The sequence below is a fragment of the Lissotriton helveticus genome, chromosome 11 (genome assembly GCF_964261635.1).
Source record: "Lissotriton helveticus chromosome 11, aLisHel1.1, whole genome shotgun sequence".
Classification (NCBI taxonomy): Eukaryota; Metazoa; Chordata; class Amphibia; order Caudata; family Salamandridae; genus Lissotriton; species Lissotriton helveticus.
In genome coordinates this window covers 63,290,607-63,312,924 of record NC_136072.1, presented here as the reverse complement: position 1 = coordinate 63,312,924, position 22,318 = coordinate 63,290,607, and the positions used below count along the sequence as shown (strand labels likewise).

At 43.5% G+C, this 22,318-nt stretch overlaps 1 protein-coding gene across 6 annotated transcripts in view; it reads left to right on the top strand.

The window, feature by feature from the left end:
* ABCC5 (ATP binding cassette subfamily C member 5) overlaps window positions 1-22,318 on the top strand; it is a 233,619-nt gene that overhangs the window by 171,518 nt on the left and 39,783 nt on the right. For all 6 annotated transcript variants that reach the window (XM_078665849.1, XM_078665850.1, XM_078665851.1 and 3 more), the window contains 3 exons: window positions 3,518-3,671; window positions 18,513-18,641; window positions 20,545-20,731. In XM_078665849.1, the coding sequence (XP_078521975.1) occupies window positions 3,518-3,671; window positions 18,513-18,641; window positions 20,545-20,731 (470 nt within the window). The remainder of the gene's footprint in view (window positions 1-3,517; window positions 3,672-18,512; window positions 18,642-20,544; window positions 20,732-22,318) is intronic.

Sequence of the window (22,318 nt, the reverse complement as noted above, 5' to 3'; positions counted from 1 at the left end):
ACACAGCGTGTGCTAAAGCACACGTCGTTTTGGAGACACTGTTTTTCCTTTCTTAACAGTGCAAGCTGCGGGTCTGATTGTGAGCCCTTTGAGGTAGAATTCATGTTAATTGCTGCGCACACGGGCGCCGAAATTAACATGAATACGGACTTGAAGGATTAGATGTCCTTCTGTGCGCGCTAAATTCAGCACACTGCGCGCTTGGGGTGACGTCCGTGCGCGCGCGCCCACCCGCGCGGCTTATTGGGAACAGTGGTCAGGAGGTGTATTCCCCTTTCTGGCTAGTGCCACCCCTCGGGTGGACTACCTGATACGGACATGACTTTTAGAATTCTACCATCTTAATTTTCGTAGATTAGGCTCTCTGGGTCGGGGTTATGCCCACTTCCTACTGGAAGTGGTAATATAGAGGGTGTAGACACCCGAACGGTAAGTAGCCCATTGGCTACTACCTGTCACTCCCCTTAACACCCCTGAAGTGAGTATTTAGGTGGCACTCCTGACTGAGATTCGATGGATTCAGAAGAGGAGGATACAGAGCTGTGAGAACTGAAGACTTGCTGTGCGCTTTTGGTGCCAAACTCTGCCTGCCTGCACTAGCCTCGACAGTCATGACCAGCTAATCACCCTGCAGCTGAAAAGCTTTCAAGAACGCAGGGAGACTGCCAGCCCTTCGCAAATTGCCAGCAATCTCCCTTGGAGTAGAAGAACCATTCCCCTGCAGTCCACAGGCATTGAAAACGCTAAGTCTGTTTACTGAGTTGCAGTTACCAGGCTAGCTCACTGCAGCAGCCTCCCAGAAAGAGGACCATGTGCTCCTGAAGGGTAGATTCCCCCCCCCCCCCACCCCACCAAGTGAGAGGATGCGAGGACCAACCAGAGCTGCACAGGATCAGTACCCAGGGTACCGGACCCTTGCAGCAAACAGAGCATATAAGAGTCCAATCCGGACTTCCACTGTACCAAGACTGAGCAGCTGTCGAGGGACGACAGCACTACAGAGACACACATCGAGTGGCCCAGCTGTCCTGATTATGCACCCTCAACTGGCGAGAGCGACAACAGCAAGGCCCTAGGACACACGGAGCGCAGCCGACTTTTCCACACTGCACCTGAGCACCCCAGCCTGGGTACAGATGAACTGGTTGTGCCCCCTTGTTGCCTGAAACCTAGTGACCTGAGCCCCTGCTTGGGAGCTCCTGGCTTGTCCCCAAGTCCCCCTGTGCATCATGGTTCTAGGTCCCCCCCCTCTCATTCCCACCAGTGTACCGTGGACATCTCCCAACTCGACCGCCACCTCTGCACCCAGACGCCACAGAGCAGTTAACGAGTAACTGCTGGTGGTACTTTGAACCTTGGCCCCCTTCAACCACAAGTTCCGAAGCAGACTCACAGAAACTGACTGTAAATAACTGTATGCAACCTATGCCTTTTCTTCCATAGGAATCATTGCTGCGTAAAGACTCATTTAAGTGAACGGTTTACTTATCCGTGAAAATACATATTTTAAAAAAAACTCGCCTGATAACGAAGTTCTTAGTATCACAATTTATATAAACACACAAGTTTATTTTTCTAAATTGGTCTCAGGCTTATTCTAGAGTGTATGTCTCATTTATTGCCTCTCTAAGAACAACAAATGCTTAGCACGATCCTGTGATAAGCCTAAACTGCTCGCCCTCCTTACCACAAAAGAGAGCATTTATTGGCCGTGACTCTTTACACAGTGTACCTCGTTTTGGTCCACTATAAAAAGGTCCAGCTTTCTATGTGTTATGTTCAGTGTAGCCAGGCACAGACTGTAAACAATGCATTATTCATAGGGTGCTCTCTGTGCGGTCAGGCATAAGCTACGCGGACTGGAATTGCGCACCCTTGCTTTTGTGAAAATTGAATTAAAATAGTTCGAAATACACCTATCAAAGTAGCTATTTTTCAAAAACCGCTGGATTTAGAAGGGTGATAACTGATTAGTCACCTTAGATTTCTGTTCATTTCAAACGTCCCTCTGTGCAAGTTCAGTCGAATTTTTCTTTGCTGGTAAGGTTAAATGCAAGAGACTGTCTCAAGGAGTGCAGTGTTTATTCTTCATGGAGGCAACACATGCCAGCTAAAATGTTCCCTTTCAGCCATCCCCAGCCTGAGTCCATTCTATCTTACTTTCATCCAGGTCTTCGCAGGGTGGGAATGGGCGTAGACTACAAATAGGGAATTGCTGGATTCTAGGGAGAAGCTAGCAATACACTCATGGCCAAGGCACTCCATTGCTAGGTGATGACCAGCACAACACAGGGGAAGAGAGCTCATCTCTTGGTACTGAGCTGAGGCCTTGGGGCTGTTAGTAAGGAAACAAGGCCTCTACCAGGTCCTGAGTTGAGGCTCATGGATCAGCAAACATAAATGTTGTCATGTCTGCCCAAAGACCAAAAACGACCTCCAGAGTAATCCCTGTTTTCAACAACATTCAGGGCCAGTGCATCCCTTAGGGGTTAAGGCAGCAGTCTTACGAAGGATAATGAATTTCAGCAAAACGCCTGGAAAACTGACTTTTCTGGCTTGTGCAGCAGGCGGAAAAAATATTTGTATTGCCTGTAGCACAGAACGTGATGTAGAGGACACCTCTTGCACTCCTGTTATCTCCCAGTCACTCAGAAATTGCTTAAAATGTCATACATAGTATTGTAAGACACCGGCGGATAGGCGGGAGGGGAGGGGATAAATTAACCTCTCCAGTTACAAGTGACTGAATCACATTTTCTGTATTTTAGCTTGGAATGCCTGTGGCTTTCCATCACAGGTAGGGATACAAGGGCCTGTGCCCTTATGCCTCTAGTCAGCCTCAACCATTATCCAGAGACATGCGGTAATGACACTTGCAGGACCACCTCATTGGTGTTTTGGAACAAATCCGTCTTTGCAGTCCTCAGGAAAAGGGCCTAGAAATATGGAATGTTGTGCGATGACATTGTTTACCTGTGTTATTCCTCATTCCTTAGGAAACCTGTTGAGGATAATTTGTGATCCACTAGTAATAACACCTTTCAGTACTACCAGTATCGTAGGTATCCCTGCTATTGGAGCATGCGGTACCCCATATCTGTAACACTGCGATAATACTATTATTACACCTTAATTACAGAAGCAGACATAATAGAAGACAAATTGCAATGTATTTAATGTGTTCTTGACACTGTAAATTCTGCCATATGATGTTTCAGCGGGTTCATGAGCAAATGGCTTCCAACAACCCTTTTGAAAATCTCTGCCTATGATTCAGGTGCGGTTGAACATGAGCTTAGGAAACTGGAAAAACTACCTCTAGTGAAACATGTCCACCTGTATCTATTGTGCTATACTTTTCATTCACAGTTAATGTGGCCCATGTGCTTTCCCATGCTTTTTAGTCTTTAACTTGTGCTCTGTTTGTTGTAGACCGGATACGACTACAGATCTGTTCTTTCAAATGCATCCAGGAACTCTCCACTATATAACAGTTTTCTCTTTCTGTGCTTTACAGTGGATATGCGCCTCCCGTTCCAGGCCGAAATGTTTATCCAGAACGTTATCCTAGTGTTCTTCTGCCTGGGCGTCATCTCTTCAGTCTTCCCCTGGTTTCTTGTAGCAGTCGGACCTCTCGCTGTCCTCTTCACAATCCTGCATGTCGTCTCGAGGTAAGATCCTTAATGTGGTTACGTTGGAGACATTAATTCTGTTGAAATGACTGTCGCCTTTCTGTCTGGAATCATCCTTAAGACATCAGTCCTGCTGTCTTGAATACTCCCTTGAAGAAAAGGAGCGGGACAAGGGCTAGTAGTTAATAAACTAGTATTTATTTATTTAGTCCATAAGTGCCATTTTATTTTCAAACACCGACCCCCCTACACCCCATCTCTCCTTCAGCAGGGCTTTTTGGGAAATTGCAAAATGGATGAATCACAACCACCTTAAACTGAGTGGTGAAAAAACCGAGGTCCTGATCCTGGGTAAGAGGAAAGATCTCTGGGGCCCAGTACACTGGTCACCCGAGATGGGTGCTCTCCGGCGATCCCCCAGCCATGTCCGTAACTTGGGCGTAACCATTGACGACTCACTGACCATGCACCATCATGCAGTCAAGGTTACAGCCATGTGTTTTACCATCCTAAAATGGCTCAGGATGATCATCTGGATGCTTCCAGTCGCCACCCAAAAAACAGTGGTCCATGCCCTTATCACCTCACTGCTTGACTACGGAAACATCCTGTATCTAGGTTCCAACAAGGCAGTAATCCGTAGACTACAGCTGGTACAGAACTCTGCAGCAAGACTTCTTTGCAGAGTTCCCAGAGCCTCTCCCATCTCTGGGTACCTCCATGACTTACATTGGCTCAGGGCGGAGAACCGTATCAAGTTCAAAGCCCTGAGTTATATGTTCAAAATCAAAATCGGCACGGCACCTCAGTACTTGCAATCCCTTGTCCACCCCTACGTTCCCACTCGTCATCTGCTCTCTTCAACTCTTGGTAACTACACAGTACCCAGGTTTAAACTCGCCAGGATGGGCGGAAGATCTTTTTTCTACCTTGGCCTGTCCCTTTGGAATGCTCTTCCCCTTGCTATCCACAAAGAAACTATTTACACCCGCTTCCGCAGATCCCTCAAGACCTGGCTATTTAACCAATAAATTCATCCCACCGCCGCTATATTTTGCGCTTAGTCTGTCACGGCGCCGGGAAACCCTTTTTGGGTAGCTGTTGCGCCTTATAAATTCAATAAATAAATCAAATAAATAAACCTTCAGTGGTGTCTTGACAGCTGCTAAAGTACCGACCCCAGCAACCATTTTGGATTCGTTTTTCTCACACTAATAGCATGTCCTTGGCTCTTATGTTGGACGTAACATTGATACGAAGTAATTTGAGATGCTTTATATTCAAGCGTGAGAAGATTTTAGGATTTGTGTTGCAGAAATTTCCAATGGCAAAATGGATCACATATCACCACATTAGGAGGACAAACAATGACCATGAAACCAAAGGGAGACTAAGTTGAAATTGACCCGAGACACTAATGAGGACCAGTTCAGTGGAGATGATTGCATGGAATATCTGAGCACTACACCTAAAGACATGGAGTGCTGTAGTTTCTAAGGTGGCAAAACTGAAAGACTACATGGAGACAAAAAATGTACTGTACAGAGCTAGAGCACACACAATTGTCTGCAAAATGGAGGAATGTATTTCTTACCCAAGTCATTCTGATCTGAGGTGGTACTGATTTAGTTAGTTGACAAAATCCTGTTCAGAAAGATCTAGAGATGAGTTGGGGTGTGGGTCATTAAGTCAAGACGTGTTTTACCCTAATCTGTATGCCTGCACATAGCAGCCATGTCTTCTCCCCAAAAACTTTGCTTTCTGAAGTGGGATAAAATTACCGCAGACTGATGATCGGGGAGATCCTTTATTTTTCCATATGCTGTAAAAAATTGCTGAAACTCCAATGTAAGAAAAGGTTGGTGAACTCAGAAGAGAGCATCTTGTGATGTCCAGTGAAGGGATCAGAAATACAGTGATGCCATACCACAGTGGATTGAAGTGACACCGTTCAGGTTACCAGTCAAGTTAACACTGCCTTTTGCTATTGTATCTTTCTTTGATCTCACACCACTGGGCGCCGACCGCATGTCCCAGGACACACTCTTTAAACGGGGAATGCTGCAGCTATTTCTGTAGCATGGACAATTACATGCCACTTGTTGGAGTTTGCATACAGTGTTTGATTTGGAGCAGTTCTTTCCTAAAGACCAAGACCTCCAGAAGAACAGCAGAACTGTTCTCTGCATCGGGCAGGAACTCCAAAAGGAAAACAAACTCTGAGCCCTCCAGAACTGCCAAAACCTGACACCTGTAACCACCACTACACCTGTCGCCTCTGGGCCGAGATGAAGCAGGTCACCGTGGTCAACACGGTCCCCCAGCCCTCCAGAGCTGGAGTCCATCGTGGTTTCTTCCATCTTGGACTCCTCGACCTCCCCTGCAGCCTCTGCATGCAGGCCCTCTCGACTGCGACCGCTCCCGGTAAGGAAACCCGACACCTAAAGACACCTCTGCATCCGTTGCCATAGGGCTGTGGAGAAGAGGACCCCAGGTATTCCTCAGTTCTAGAGCATCGCAAGCCTATTGGTTCACCCCGACTGACCTTCCAGCCAGAGCCTGCAGCCTCTTTCCACAGTGATTGATCTCTATAGAAAACTATTGGGCTCCCAATGCTGTTTTGCACTATTCGCCTGGCCGCCCTCGTGCCACTGGTGGTGTACTGTGGGTGCTACCTTGGCCCTTGCTTGCCACTCACCTTACCTCCTGGAGATTGGGCTTGTAAGTCTCTGTACTATACCTATATGCAGAACTTGGCCTTCCTTCAATAGGATAACATTTCAGAACTCTGAAATTGCAGTGTTAATTTTTTAAAGTGAAAAGAGTTCTTATTTGAAAACTTAGTTACCAGAACGATTTTTTCTGATGCCTAAACCTACATAAAGATACTTTTCTACATTTATAAATTGGTGTGGATCTCCTTCTTGAGTAGTGTCTCATTTATTTATTGTTGCGTATATTTGCAAATGTCTTGCACTCCTCTGTGTTGAGCCTAGGGCTGCACGACCACACTACCCCCTAACCGAGTACTTTAGGATAGCATAGCAGGCCCCTGTCCACTCATAGGGGAACCCCTGGACTCCTTATATCAGGTTCTTGATATAACACCTAAAGAGCCAGCTCCCTATACAAGTATGCAGTACTAAGAACATACGAGAGATTAAGAAGCATGCATGCCAAATTCATCTTGTGAATTATAGCCAGCCCTTTTCCCTGCTTATTTATTTTTTGAACACTTTTCATTGAGTAAACCTCAGGAATAAAAAAACTGTTGCACCGATACGAGATGTGTGGGTGTTCTCCAACAGCCAGTTTTTCAATAAAGCTTTTCGATACTTCTTGATTTCTTTAAAGTATTTTATTCATACTTCTAGATCCAAAATCATGAATTCTTCAATTTTCTATAATTTCATAGACTTTCATATATATCAACGTTTCTTATTCGTCCATCAATTTCTCCTGAATAGCTATTTCCAATGCATTTCGGCATTAGCCTTCATCAGGGAAATCTGTAAATATAAATGAAACCACATTGTGGTTCTGTAACCGAATTTCTACCTCTACAGTTAACTACCTCTATTCATGCCTGTTTACGTGTGACGGGTAGTGTTAATTACGCATTACAGCTATACATTCTTGAAACACTTGTTCATGTGTATTAACACACTGGGATTATAATTCCATTATCGAGCAGTGCAAAGGGTTAAAGTGGGTTGTGCAAAAGTGCTCATGACAAGGTTCTCGGCGTGCGTAGCGTTGCTTGAAAATCGGAAAAAGGTGCTCAAATAATATGAAAACATGATCTGTAGCGTTTGCGTGGCGTTATTAGTCATGCTTGATGCCAAATTCATAACCATAAACGTAAAGAAAAGCGCGCATCGCGCTTTAATCAAAATCGCTCGCCAGTTGACACGTAAATAAAAATAGCTTACCGCTATTAAATTGCAAAAACGCCTAAGCGGGATTCGGGGCTTCCGCCATGCTTCTCCTCACGGTAGTGAGTTGGCGTGTGACGTGCTTAAAAAAGGGGTGTGTTTCTGACAATGACGCTGCGCGTTGGTACCATGTTAAAGGAACAGGACATCAATATTCACTCGTGTTCGCCTCTGATCTAAATAAAGATATTCAGTGTGTGCAATGAACCTCAAAACTTGCTCATTGACAACTATCTTCTCCAAAGTACCAGTGATTTTGATATTGGATACATAGGCATTATTATATAAATGAAATAGTATGACTTTTAAACCAACATATAAATTTATAAATTGTGAGCCTCAACATCTGTTCAGCTCTGCTCTGTTTTACTCATAGGAATCGCTACGATGTATAGCAACATATCATAAATAGCAGCCAAATTCAGTCCTTTCGTTCATCCCCCTAGGCTTAAGGGTCTGTAGATGAAATATCCAATAATTTTCACGTTTCAATAATGTTTTCTTATTGTCTCTATCATCACGTTTTTCTACAACTTCCAAAATACATGCTTTGATTTGGTTGATTTGATGATTCGCTTCAATGTAATGGGTAGCCACTACTGATTTCAGAGCTCTAGTCCTAATGTTACTCTTGTGTTCATTAGGTCTCACCTTCAGTTTTCTTTCAGTCTGACCGATATATGCTTTGCCGCATGGGCACTTAATCATATAGATAATGTTGGTCGTGTCGCATGTAGCATTCACCCGTAAACTGATTTTTACCCCTCATCGGGTGTGTGATTATGTTGCCTTGTATAATATTATTGCAGGTACTGCAGTTTCTGCAGGGGACAGTGCCCTTGAACTTTTTTGCTGGTCCTTCGATGGGTGCTTGTTTAATAATTTCTCCCAAGTTCCTCCCCCGGGAAAATGCGAAAATAGGCATTTCTCTAAAGATGTTTTTAAAATCCAGTTCCGTTTGTAAAAGAGGCCAGTGCTTCTTGATGATAATTTTATATTGTGGACTGACTGTAGAAAACTTACTCACAGATGTGATTTTGGGTTCTTTTGTAACCTTCTGGGATGATAGCAATGATTTTCTATTGCGTGTTATAACACGCTCCATTGATTGTTTCAAAACTGTCTCTGGATATCCTCTATCTCTGAAACGTTGGATCATTTTGTGTGACTGGTCCGTGAATTCCATGGGGTCTGAGGCCATTCTCTTCACCCGCAATAATTGCGAGTATGGTAAATGGTGTTTGAGTGCTTGTGGGTGGAAGCTCTGGTATGCCAACATGTTATTCAGATCAGTTTTTTTGATGAATAAGGTAGTTTCAAACTTGTTGTTCTTCTTCATTACTGTAACATCCAAATAGTTTATAATTTCATCTTGAACTTCAAAGGTGAACTGTATTCGTTCATCAACTTTATTTAGCTCCATTATGTTGTTTATCAACACCTCTTTGGTTCCTTTCCATAAGATAAATATGTCGTCTATATATCTTAAATATAGACATAGGTGATCTTTCCACATGTGATTTTGTAGTATGTGCTGATTTTCATATTGGTGCATTAAGATATTAGCATATGAAGGTGCTGCCGAGTTCCCCATAGATGTGCCGCTTTTTTGAAGGTAACATTGGTTCTCCCATTTGAAATAGCTGTGCATAAGCGTGACATTTAGAAGTTCCAGTAAGAATATTTTCATGGACTCCTCATAATCCATTTCCAGTAAAGCCTTTTCCACTGCCTCTATACCCAACTGATGTGGTATAGAAGTGTACAAAGCTTGGACATCAATACTGCACATTATGACTTGTTCTTCCTGTTCTAAATTTATTGTTGTCAATTTGTTTAGAAAATCCGTGGTATCTTTTACAAACAAGCCCATTGTGATAACAAAAGGTTGGAGGTATCTGTCTAGCAGTTTCCCCACAGGTTCGTGTAAGCTTCCACATGTTGATACGGCAGGGCGGTTTTAAAGAGTTTTTATGAATTTTAGGTGTCATGTAAAACCTTGGAGGTTTAGGATGATCAGTGGTCAGAATTTTTTTCATTTTTTCATTCACTATGCCTTTGTCCATAGTGCTTTGGATGACTTTTTGCAACGTTGCTTGAATCTCCCGTGTGGGGTTTGAATCCAATTCAATATATACATTTTCATTTTGCAGATGTGCCTGTACTTGAGCTACATAGTAAGCCGTATTTAAAATAACCAGTGCTCCACCTTTGTCCGCCCTCTGGCATGTGATGGTTTTGTTGTAAGCTATGGAATTGAGTATGGCATACTCTTTCTGTGTAAGATTCATGGCTTTCGTTTCTTTGCGATAGTTGATTTTGGCTAAATCTTGTTTAACCAACTGCTCAAATAAATCAAGTGTCTTGTGGCTTACAGGCGCCATATATGTACTAGTACTAGTGAGACCTTTAAGTTGATCCCCATCCGGATCTTTTGGTTCAGTAATAATATTTTCGAAAAAATGACGTAGTCTGAGTTTTCTCATAAGCTTGAAGAAACTTATGTTGAGTTCCAAATGATTAGTCTTAGCTGTTGGAACAAAAGACGTGCCTTTCTGTAAGATGGTTGTCTGTAATTTAGTGTTCGAGGCATATGGGCTGCAGATGGTACATTTATGAATAGATCGCCATCTGGTGTTGGGCTCGGATGATTGCACTTGTTTTTCTTCTGGAGAAGTCTTTGTCGTCATAGATGACTCCTCCTCTTGGTGTTAGTGCGCATGGGCATCTGCTCCATCCTTAGATTGTTTTTTTCCGCCATCGGGTTCGGATGAGGATCGAAGCGCTCCGGACCGACTTCGATAAAGAAGGTTATATTCGGCGCGTAACCCTTTCCAATTCGACGGTATTGTTATCGAACGCGACTTCATTTCCATACCAACGCGTTTCGAAGGACGACGACTACGAGAAACTCGAAGTAGTCCAGCCCGGGGTCCATGGAAAGGACTCCCTTCAAAAAATGTCCAACGTGTGGTGCTAAGTTCCCACACAAGGACCTACACGAGGTGTGCAACCTCTGCTTGTCCCCTGAACACGAATCCAGGGACTGTGGGCCTGTGCAGCGTTCTCTTCAAAATCGACGATTAGAAACCGTCGAGCCCGAAGACACGAGGTATCGAGAATGCAGTCACAAGCAATCCCGGAGCTGTTCGAGGACCAGCACCCAGAAGAGGAGGAAGAAGAGGCCGACGAGGCGGGGTCTGAAGTGGACGAGTCCGACGTCGAGGAAATCGACGTCCAACAAACCGTGAGTGACGACGTCCCTTTACCAAAGAACAGACCCCGCACGGTGTCGACCCCGCCCTCGAGCCCGGTCAGACAACCGAAAAAAGTTTCCGACGCCCCGCCTTCGAGCCCGGCAACGAAACCGAAACCCTCGGTCTCCCATCATGGTGGTTCCGATAAACGGACCACATCGACACCGAAGCTCCAAGTCAAGGAAAGCTCGAAGTCGAAGCAGTCCATGTCGACACCGAAACACGTTTCGACGTCGAAAACACCCTCGACACCGGGGACATCTTCGATACCGAAGACATCGGATCCGAATAAAATCTCGGTGCCGAAAATACAAATGGACAGTCAGAAGAAAAAACACCTTTCGGAACCGAAAACTGCGGTACCGACACAGGAATACAAGACCGATCCTAAACAAAAGACTCTGTTTATTGATCCAAAAACTGGCAAGGTAGTCACAGAACTACCTAAAAAGAGGAAGAATGAACATTCGGACGACAAAACTCATCCGAAGAAGAGAACAATGGGGACAAATACAACTCCTCCCCCTTCTCCAAAACCTAGACACACACCATCTTCTCCTCTTCCTCACAATAGACCAAATATTCCTCCCACACGACCATCTACACCTACAACAGATGTAGAGAGTGACACAGGGGAGGGGGAACATCCTGGGGATGATGAAGACACAATCCCAGAGGAGGCAGACCCATGGGAAGAGTACAATGTAGGGTCAGATAACGATAACGACCCTGAAATGTATCCTTCAAAACCTTCACCTCCTGATGATAATACTGGTTTTGCGCAACTCATTAATAGAGCAGCAACATATCACAAGGTAGAACTACATGCAGAACCTCAAATAGAGGATTTCTTATTAGAAACACTACCTACTGCACAAAGAACATCAGGAACACTACCAATGCTTAAGGGCCTTCTCAGTCATACATCAGAGATATTCAAAGACCCAGTGAGGGCTAGGGTACTGATCCCAAGAATCGATAAGAAATATAGGGCAGCTCCAAAAGACCCAATATACATTAAAGGGCAAATTCCTCTAGACTCACTAGTGGTCACAAACGCGCGTAAGAGAGCAAACTCTTTATCTACAGGAGAAGCTCCACCTCCTGACAAAGAGTCTAAGCTAATAGATGCCTCTGGCAAGAGAGTAGCATCTCAAGCGGCAAACAGCTGGCGCATAGCTAATACGCAAGCACTACTTGCAAGGTATGACAGAGCGCATTATGATGAATTAGAAAAACTCATCACACATCTCCCTAAAGAACATCAAAAGAGGGCAGATCAACTCATACAAGAAGGGAAGTTAATTACTAACACTTCCATAAAGTGCGCCCTAGACGCGGCAGACACTGCAGCAAGAGCTACAAACACAAGCATCATGTTAAGGAGACATGCATGGCTTAGGGTATCAGGGTTCAAACAAGAGGTACAAACATCGTTACTGAACCAACCTTTTGATGGGAAAACACTTTTCGGCACAGGGACAGATGAGGCCTTAGAAAAGATGAAAAAGGATACGGAAACGGCTAAATCAATGGGAGCATTGCAACAGCCGACACAAAGAGGTTCCTTTCGTAGGTCCACCTATAGAGGAGGATCCAAAAATACAGGTACAAGCCAGCAACAAACCTCTTTTACACCTACATCACCCAGAGGTAATTCTAGAGGTAGTTACAGAGGTAACAACAACAAGGGTAGAGGTCGCGGAAACAACAACCGCAACTCTCCAACCCCAAAGCAGTGACTTCATACAGCTCCCCCCAGACCATATAACACCGGTCGGGGGACGCCTATCACAGTTCCTACCTGTCTGGGAAAACATCACATCAGACAGGTGGGTGAGACAAATTATCCAACATGGTTATTGCCTGGAACTCACATCTACCCCACCAAACATCCCCCCCAAACAGCGTCCAATGAAACAAGATCACCTGACACTGTTAAAGCAGGAAGTACTATCCCTGCTAGGAAAGCATGCCATAGAGAAGGTTCCACAGCACCAAGAAGGAACAGGAGTATACTCCCTATACTTCCTAATTCCCAAAAAGGATGGGTCTCTAAGACCGATACTGGACCTAAGACCTCTCAACGCATACATAAATTCGGAACATTTCCACATGGTCACACTCCAACAGGTACTTCCTTTACTGAAGAAAGGGGACTTTCTTTCTACACTGGATCTAAAAGACGCTTACTTTCATATCCCGATTCACAAAGCCCACAGGAAATACCTCAGGTTTGTGGTAGAAGGACAACATTATCAGTTCAAAGTCCTTCCGTTTGGTGTCACAACGGCACCAAGGGTGTTCACAAAATGCCTGGCAGTGGTGGCAGCTCACCTAAGAAGACAACAAATACATGTCTTCCCATACTTGGACGACTGGCTAATAAAGGCCAAGTCACAAGAGGAATGTCTTCAAAACACACAAAAGACAATTCAGCTACTACACCAGCTAGGGTTCACGGTGAACTACACAAAGTCACACCTACAACCAAGCAAGGTTCAACAATATCTGGGGGCTACTATAGACACAGAAAAAGCCAAAGTATACCCCAATCCAGTCAGGATCCAAACAATGCTTACAATCATTCAAAGATTCCAGCCACAACACTCACTACCAGCAAGAGTGTTCATGCAGCTATTAGGGATGATGTCATCCTGCATACTGCTAATACCATATGCCAAACTACAAATGCGTCCGCTACAAGAATGCTTAGCGACACAGTGGAATCAGGCTCAAGGACAGATTACAGATCTGGTGTTGGTAGACGACCGCACACACCGCTCTCTGAAGTGGTGGAACACAACAAACATTGCCAAGGGGCGGTCGTTCCTAGAACCAATTCCACAGGTGACAATAACAGCGGACGCATCGCTCACAGGATGGGGAGCACATATGGAGAAATACACAGTACAAGGAAGGTGGAGTGTGCGGGAAAAAAGACTGCACATCAATTACCTAGAACTACTAGCGGTGTTTCTAGCATTGAAAGCCTTCCAAATACATGTTACCAACAAAGCAGTCCTGATCAGAACAGACAACATGACAGCAATGTATTATATTCAAAAACAGGGGGGACGCACTCTCTCCAACTATCCAGACTAGCACAGGAAATCTGGAGATGGGCCATTCCTCAAAACATCTATCTGTTAGCCGAACACCTACCAGGAGTCCAAAACCAGATAGCAGACATCTTAAGCAGACAGTCGGAACAAATACACGAATGGGAACTGCACCAACAAATACTGCAGCCATTCTTCCAAAGATGGGGACAGCCAGAGATAGACCTCTTTGCCACTGATCAGAACGCAAAATGCCAAAGCTTCGCGTCCAGGTACCCGCACCACCTGTCGCAGGGCAATGCGTTATGGATAAATTGGTCCAACAAATTTGCATACGCTTTTCCCCCTCTCCCACTAATCCCATTAGTGGTCAGAAAACTACAACAACACTCAATGACCATGATACTAGTAGCACCCACGTGGGCAAGACAACCGTGGTTCACCACGCTCCTGCAACTCTCATAAGTGCCACATCAAAAGCTACGAATTCTACCCATGCACCTTACACAGAACCATGGAGAAATAATGCACCCAGATCCCACACAATTGAACCTAGCGATCTGGCTCCTGAAATCCTAGAATTTGGATACTTAGATCTACCCCCAAATTGCATGGAGATAATTAAACAAGCGAGACGTCCCACCACCAGAGCATGCTATGCAGCTAAGTGGAAGAGGTTTGCTATACACTGTACTAATAACAATATCAACCCTCTGGACGTATCAACAAAGGAGATTATCTGCTACTTATTACACTTACAGCAATGTAATCTAGCGTACACATCTATCAGGGTACACCTAGCAGCTATAGCAGCGTACCTACAAAACAGGCAGCACATATCACTGTTCAGAGTACCAGCGATAAAAGCCTTCATGGAAGGCCTTAAAAGAGTCATTCCACCAAGATTACCACCTTCCCCAGTCTGGAACCTCAACGTAGTACTCACCAGACTAATGGGGCCACCTTTCGAACCTATGCATAGGTGCGAAATACAATTCCTTACATGGAAGGTGGCTTTCCTTATAGCCATTACCTCACTCAGGAGAGTAAGTGAATTACAGGCATTGACAATACAAGAACCATTCCTACAGTTACACCAGAATAAAGTGGTTCTTAGAACAAACCCAAAGTTCTTGCCTAAAGTAATTTCAGCATTTCACATCAACCAGCCAGTGGAACTACCAGTCTTCTTTCCAAAGCCACAGACGGTAGCAGAAAGGGCTCTACATACACTAGATGTCAAAAGAGCCATTTTGTACTACATAGAAAGAACACAAAACTTCAGGAAAACTAAACCACTATTTGTAGCATTTTCCCCAACACATAAGGGCAATCCTATCTCTAAAGCAGGCATCGCTAGATGGATTGTAAGATGTATACAAATATGTTACATTAAAGCAAAGAGAACATTAACTGTTCCTCCTAGAGCTCATTCTACACGAAAACTAGGAGCATCTATGGCATTCTTAGGGAACATTCCCCTAGATGACATATGTAGAGCAGCAACTTGGTCTACACCACATACATTCACAAAGCACTACTGTGTTGATGTACAGGCTGCACAACAAGCCAGAGTGGGCCAAGCTGTATTAAAAACTCTATTTCAAACAGTTGCGACAGACACTGGTGACCACCGCTAGGGAGGTAACTGCTGTACAATCTATTCATAAATGTACCATCTGCAGCCCATATGCCTCGAACGGAATATGCTACTTACCAGTATGCATCTGTTCTTGGCATAGAGGGCTGCAGAGTGGTACATGCCCTCCCTGCCTCCCCGGAAACCTGTGTCTGTCCCAACATTATCTTATTTAGATACACTTACATGGGCATATCTTTATGTATTATACTACACTACTCCATCTAACCCTACTATGGCAAAACAATCTAAGGATGGAGCCGATGCCCATGCGCACTAACACCAAGAGGAGGAGTCATCTATGACGACAAAGACTTCTCCAGAAGAAAAACAAGTGCAATCATCCGAGCCCAACACCAGATGGCGATCTATTCATAAATGTACCACTCTGCAGCCCTCTATGCCAAGAACAGATGCATACTGGTAAGTAGCATATTCCAAGTTTGACATCGGAAATGTTGATTACTAAGTTATTCAATGTCGATTCTTCTTGTCCTTCTTGGCTGTAACGTTTCTGGTTTGTGGTGGATCCTTCTCCTTCTCTGTGGAATTTTCTTCTCTTTGACCTCCTGGGTCTTCCCTTTCGTTGGGGCCTAATTCTAAAAAAGGCTGTGCCATTGTGCTGGTACTTGCATGTGGTTTAGACGTTGATGCTGCTCTTCTGGATGTTTCAGATGTGTCTGTGTCTATAGATGAGGTGTCTGTTTGTGTGGTATATGGACGATTCTGGCGTTTTCTGGCATATACTTTGGCCCAGGTGTAAACTTCGCCGAGTTTATAATCGATAGTATCTCTGCGATACTTTCGTAGTTTCCTTTCGTTAACCTCTTCAGTGTGTTTGGCTAGTTGTGCTTTGGTGTCTTCACTGCAGTGTCAAGGGTTGATAATTCATGCAGCCAGGTTTCAAATGGCAACGTTACATTTGGTATTTGTTCATTAACAAAATCAAATCTATCTGGCAGATATTTAGCAAGTGATTTCACATTTAATAAGTAACTGTGTAGGACATGAGTTGAAGCAGGTGTATTGACATAAAGCTCATTCTCTTTTGAATGAGACATAACTTTGGAACTAAGGGCAGGCAATTTAGAGAACTTACAAAACCGACAACAAACATGGCCCATTAGGTCCCTTTTGGGGGTGAAGAAGCAAATACACTGTTGGTCGATAGCATTAAGTGCAAGTGATTCTCTTGCAGGGTAAAAGTGCATGTGTTCCATGTTGAAAGAACCAGAGGGACTGGCACTAGTTGTAATCTGGCCACGGACGGATGCTGGTGTACTTGCCTTTTGCCGTTCCCCTGATGTAAGGGCTGCCGGCATGCACGCTGCATGGGTGAGCAGCAATCTGATTTATGAAGCGGCTCATTTCACTGCACATGCTCGTTAGGTCGGAAGACTAGATAATCAAGTGATGCAACACTATTCAGAGCGCATACGCCACTTCAGGGTGGAGCGGCGATCCCGCCAGATCGAAGTCCTCTGTTACATATACAAAGCCCCCAGTTAAAACCGATTTTAATGCCCTTGTATAAAAATAAAATTAATTCAGTTTTCACAAATTTTGAAGTCGGGGTAGTAACGCAGAAAATGATTTGACATTCCTGACAAAAACCAGGGTGAACGGAAAAGAGCACGAAGAGATGTAGACTGACTAGAGATGTTGTTAAAAGACTCACTAAAATAATTATTATTCAAATATGAAAAATGAGCAGAGACCAGTAGTCATGGACACCGCGTCTGAAGAGTGGAAACACTGACTGCCAGGTTAGTGCCCTCTGGGATATCTTGGTCAGCCTTAGTCCTTTAAAGGCACACAGTACCTTTCTCTTTTGTAAGGCAGTGCTGTCTGGATGCCACTTATTTTGTTCACAATTTCAAAATAGCAGCATTGTGTATGTTTAGGTATAATGCATCTACAGTTTAATTAGCAACATTAATAACATTTTAAAAGAAGAAACTTAGTATCTAGAGATGTTCTTTTTCTTCGAAAGTATTCCAGGAAAACACTTATCAGTAGGGCAGATCATGGAAAATGTATCTAGTGAAAATTCCTATGATGAATAAAGACAGTAAATATATAACCATGCTTCCTTTGGAGTGTGGCAGTTTTCTGGCTGGATTTTGAATCTGGAAGAATACATTTGGTACTCTGGGAGGCTGACAAGAAAAAGTGCGCAGTTCAGCTTGTAGGTGACCAAGAACCAATTGCATTAATATTCTGCTTCTTTGGCATGTGTGTGAGGTATCCAGGTATAAACAATCCCCTTGTGGGCATGGGACTCTAGGCATAGGTCAGAGTCTGATAAACTGTTGACACTTAAGCTGACACTTAAGTAGGTTCATGGAAAGAAGATAACACTGGAAAGTTCGTATTCCTTCTGGCAACATGCTGTGTTCCATGTCCGCTTTTGCTGGAAAACGTTGCATTATTTTTGTTCATGGTTATTCAACACAGGGCTATTATGGTTGGATCATGCCTAATTATTGGGATATCCACATAAGGTAGATTTGCGTATTGAAAACTTGAAACTAATTCAGATAGTCTGAGGGTATTTTGAAAATTCTGCATGGAGCTGCCCCTCTTAAACCTATGTGGGGCACTCCTGTCAAAGTTTATGAACTCCGAGTTCCCTCCCCAGTGAGGGTCCCGGAATTATTTACCAGTAGGTTGTCTTTAAGCCTGTCCACGCTCTTCTTCTTGAGCGCGCAAGTGGACTGGAAGTTTAGGCTTATGTTGTTGAGTGTGAACTATTTCAAATTAGGTGTTATCAGGACACCCAACTTCCCAACCCAGTTGCACTCCATGGAACGTGCTGTCAGGGCTCTGATGGGAGCCTTCAAATGGGTGTATCAAGTTCTAATCATTGTGCACACTTATGATGATCATATGTGAATTTTGAGATGATCTCTTTTCAGGACCTTGGCATGTGGTTATTGTAAACTTTGACCCTGCTGACTTCTCTGTTGCTCCTTTGTCTGTTTCAGAGTCTTCATTCGAGAGCTAAAGCGTTTGGACAACATCAGCCAGTCTCCGTTCATTTCACACATCACTTCAAGCATCCAGGGGCTCTCCACCATCCATGCATACAACAAGGGGCACGAATTCCTCCACAGGTTTGTATCAAGTCTTAGTCGTATAAAGTGCTTTTCTGTAATTCTGTTGACAAAATGTAACGGATCTTCAGTGTGGTCTTCATTCATTGGCGGATGGCATGTCCTGGGGTGGGGGGGTGAGTTCCGCGAAAATAATGCATAAAAAACGTACCTGGAGACGAACATGACGTCCTCTGTTGTGGACGTCTTCTTCCTTCCACAGCATCCCGGCTACCAGGAAACTCCCTTGCCCATTCATCGTGCTGCTCACATGAAGCATGTGAGCAGTGCCCTCAATGCAGGGTGAGGCCTCACTCGGCGCTCCACAGCGCTCTGGAAGCCCGCACTTACTCTCAGCCCAGCTGTCTTTAGACCGCTACATTGAGAGGTTTAAAGTGTGCATCTGTGGCTGGACATCGCAAGACGGCTGGCCAAAATGCCATGCACACTTTAAACAAGGGTAAAAGCATCCCACCCTGCGTTTGTCACTCAGCAGCGGCCCCACCCCCATCCTGACGCTCTGTTCGGGAGGGGGGGAATACAAAATAAAATGGTAATGAACTACCATTTTATTTTTTATCTCTGTGGCTTTGGAGGTAATGCAAGTGGGGCAACGCTCCTCTGCTTCAACAGAGGAGTCGCCCGCCTTAAGCACAGCCTCTTTTCTTCCTTTGAATGCATCTTCATTTCGTCTAAATCTAGTAGCGTGAAGCACACGATGACAGTGGGAAGAACTTAGGTTTCACTTTTATTAGTGTTGAAGCAGTACCAACTTTGTGCTAATTTCCAAATGCACAAACCTGACCTTCAGCAGATGCAAAGAGGTAATGTTGTTTTATAGAATTGGGTTTCTTGTTAGTTTTCATGAACTTATTTTATATCTGATTTCCCTGCAGTGCAAATCCCCTGCACACAGTCTCATGGTATGATATTAGTATAAAGAAAGACCATAACTGGAAGGCTAGGGTTTCTCTGTAAACTCAACAAAGCTTGGTACCCATACAGGGATTTAAGATGGCCTAAAAGATATTAACCAAAATTATGAATTTAATTCAAAGTGGAAAAAAGCAGAGGGAACTGGAAATATACGGAATTGGCCACGGAAATGACCTTTAAAACATGGTAAAATCATTCACAGTACAGCCTTCCTCTGCTCTATGGATTCTGGTCAAAGGTTTAAAACAAACATGTTAATTGACATTAGGATTGAATTTAAAGACTAAAAAAACATTTAATTGGAAGGAAAAGATTTGGAAAATAACTGTAAATTATTGTTATGTATTTTTGGGTTTAAGTTTATTAAAATGGAAAAAGTAATGAGGAAGAGCTACTTGGTAATGAATAAAGGCAGATATGAACTTTGACATGGGACTATTGTTATTTTTAAATGTAAACTGATTATCATTCAGACCTGCAGAAACAGGTTTCTGTCCTCCATCCTCATTTATATAGGGTAGGAATGCACGCCAAAAAGAATTAGCTTGGAAAAGTGCTGCATTACATTGCAGTATTCTTGTTTTACTATGCTGATGGGTGGGTGGAGTCCTGTGAGACGCTGTCCCTGCACATACTGAATGAAAGTTGAGAATTCTATGCATTTAGAAGTACAACAAAAAAGCAGAAGAGGATTTAAGTGATAAACAGGGAGAGGACATGGGTGTAAAGAAGCAGAGCAGGAGTCCAGGTAAGAGTCCTCCTCCTGGGGCAGCCGCGATGTCCGGACAGGTTGAGCAGTTTACTGTATGGCAGAGTCCCATTACCGTCTTAGTTCCACATTTCTAATTAAGATTCCTCTTGTGCATAAACAAACCACAGTGGAGCATTGTTCATGCAGAAGTCACCTCCTTCAGCAACCTGGTCTGCTATGCTTATCAATTAAATACACAGTGAGATTTTGTGTTTATCTTGTGTGTCTTCTGTTTAGGTACCAAGAGCTGCTGGACAGCAACCAAGCCCCTTTCTACCTGTTCAGCTGTGCAATGCGCTGGCTTGCCATTAGACTGGATGTGATCAGCATGATGCTAATCACGACCACAGCACTGATGATTGTCCTCATGCACGGTCGCATCACCCCAGCCTACGCCGGATTGGCCATCTCCTATGCAGTCCAGGTACAGACAGTGGTTACTCTCTAGCACTGCAGGATTTTAATCAACCTAGCTCTCAGATGTGTGTTTTTACTGTGGAAATTCTCTGCTGTGTAGAATATTTTTCTTATTATTTTTAGTCCATTTGATGTGTATTTTTGAAGAGCTCAGCACAACTTTATTGACTCATACCTACCATGTTTTATGTTAATTGTTGCAAGAAATCTTTATTTCGGCATTACGCCATAAGAGACCGAAGTAAAAAAATATTACAAGTAAAAAATGGTATTTGAAAACCAGCGATAAATTAAAATTATCATCCTTCTCTATGTACATTAAAACAATAATATTGCAAAATTCAATAGTTGATAGTAATTTGCAATTGTTTTCAGAATATTGACGAATGTTGGCCTATACTCGTAGAACACTTTTTTAAGTTCTGCGTATTCTGTGAAATACATCCCAGATCCTGCTCTTTTCAGCAATTGACACAAATTTCCCCCTACAATTTACTGCACTTTTTTTGTAGATTTTGTTTAATCCATTTCTGTAATTGACAAACACAGTGGTGTTTTTGATATTTAGTTTACTACTTGTTTAAGTTTAACCCAACACAATCTCTAATAACTCTAAATAGTTGTTTCTCTCAAAGTCAAGTTCACAGTGTGTGCTTTTTTTTCATTTTTTAATTGTCATGTTCTCTATGTATAATAATACTGGGGCATATTGACCGAGCTTGATTTTCCAGATGTACAAAAAAGCAAGATAATACATTATACATAGTTTCAAATATGACATTATTCAGACTACCACTACCAATATTATAGACTATAATTATTCATTGCAATCCTGCATTTCTATAACAGTTGGCTCTCGAGGACAAACTAAGCATAGGCATAACATCATTGCTTCTGGATCAGTCCCGGAGAGCATGCAAACCAATTAGCTTTAGTCCATAGCGTTGAGGAGGTATGTGTACAAGGCTCACCATATATCCTTTGTCCTTGAAGCATGGGGGATGGATAGTTTTGTCAAAGTACTCCAGCTAGTCCTTGGATCGAAATACTATAGGTCGGAGCATTCCCCATGCTGTGAATTTCTGGACTGTCACAGGTCTGTGTCGGACCAACCCAAGTAGGGTGACTTTCCATGTTATGAACATTAATATTCTATAACCCTGCACTGATGCCATGGTGAGGATTATAAAATTGTAAACTTACTACTGCCCTTCGTCTACAATAGGAAGTGCTAGACAATGCACATTAGGAAGTGCCTAAAAGGCTTGCTGATAGTGCCTGTAACTGACTTCAGTAAACTTCTCCTTTTTCCTCCACCTACGCAGACTTAGCAAATGCAGCATTGACCAAGATATTTCACTGTCCCTCCCCACCATCAAATCTATTAATACAATAGCTAACATAGTAAAATGTATAAAAATATAGAGTAGGACTCAGCCTTGTAGGTAGCTACAGATGGTGGTTTACACACTCTTCACTTAAGTGAAGGTGGCCAAGGGGAGAGGAGCACTTAACAGTTGGACAAAATGAATAGTATTTCAGCATGAATTGCATCAGTCAGCCATCTATTATAATGCTGAAACATGCTTCCCCT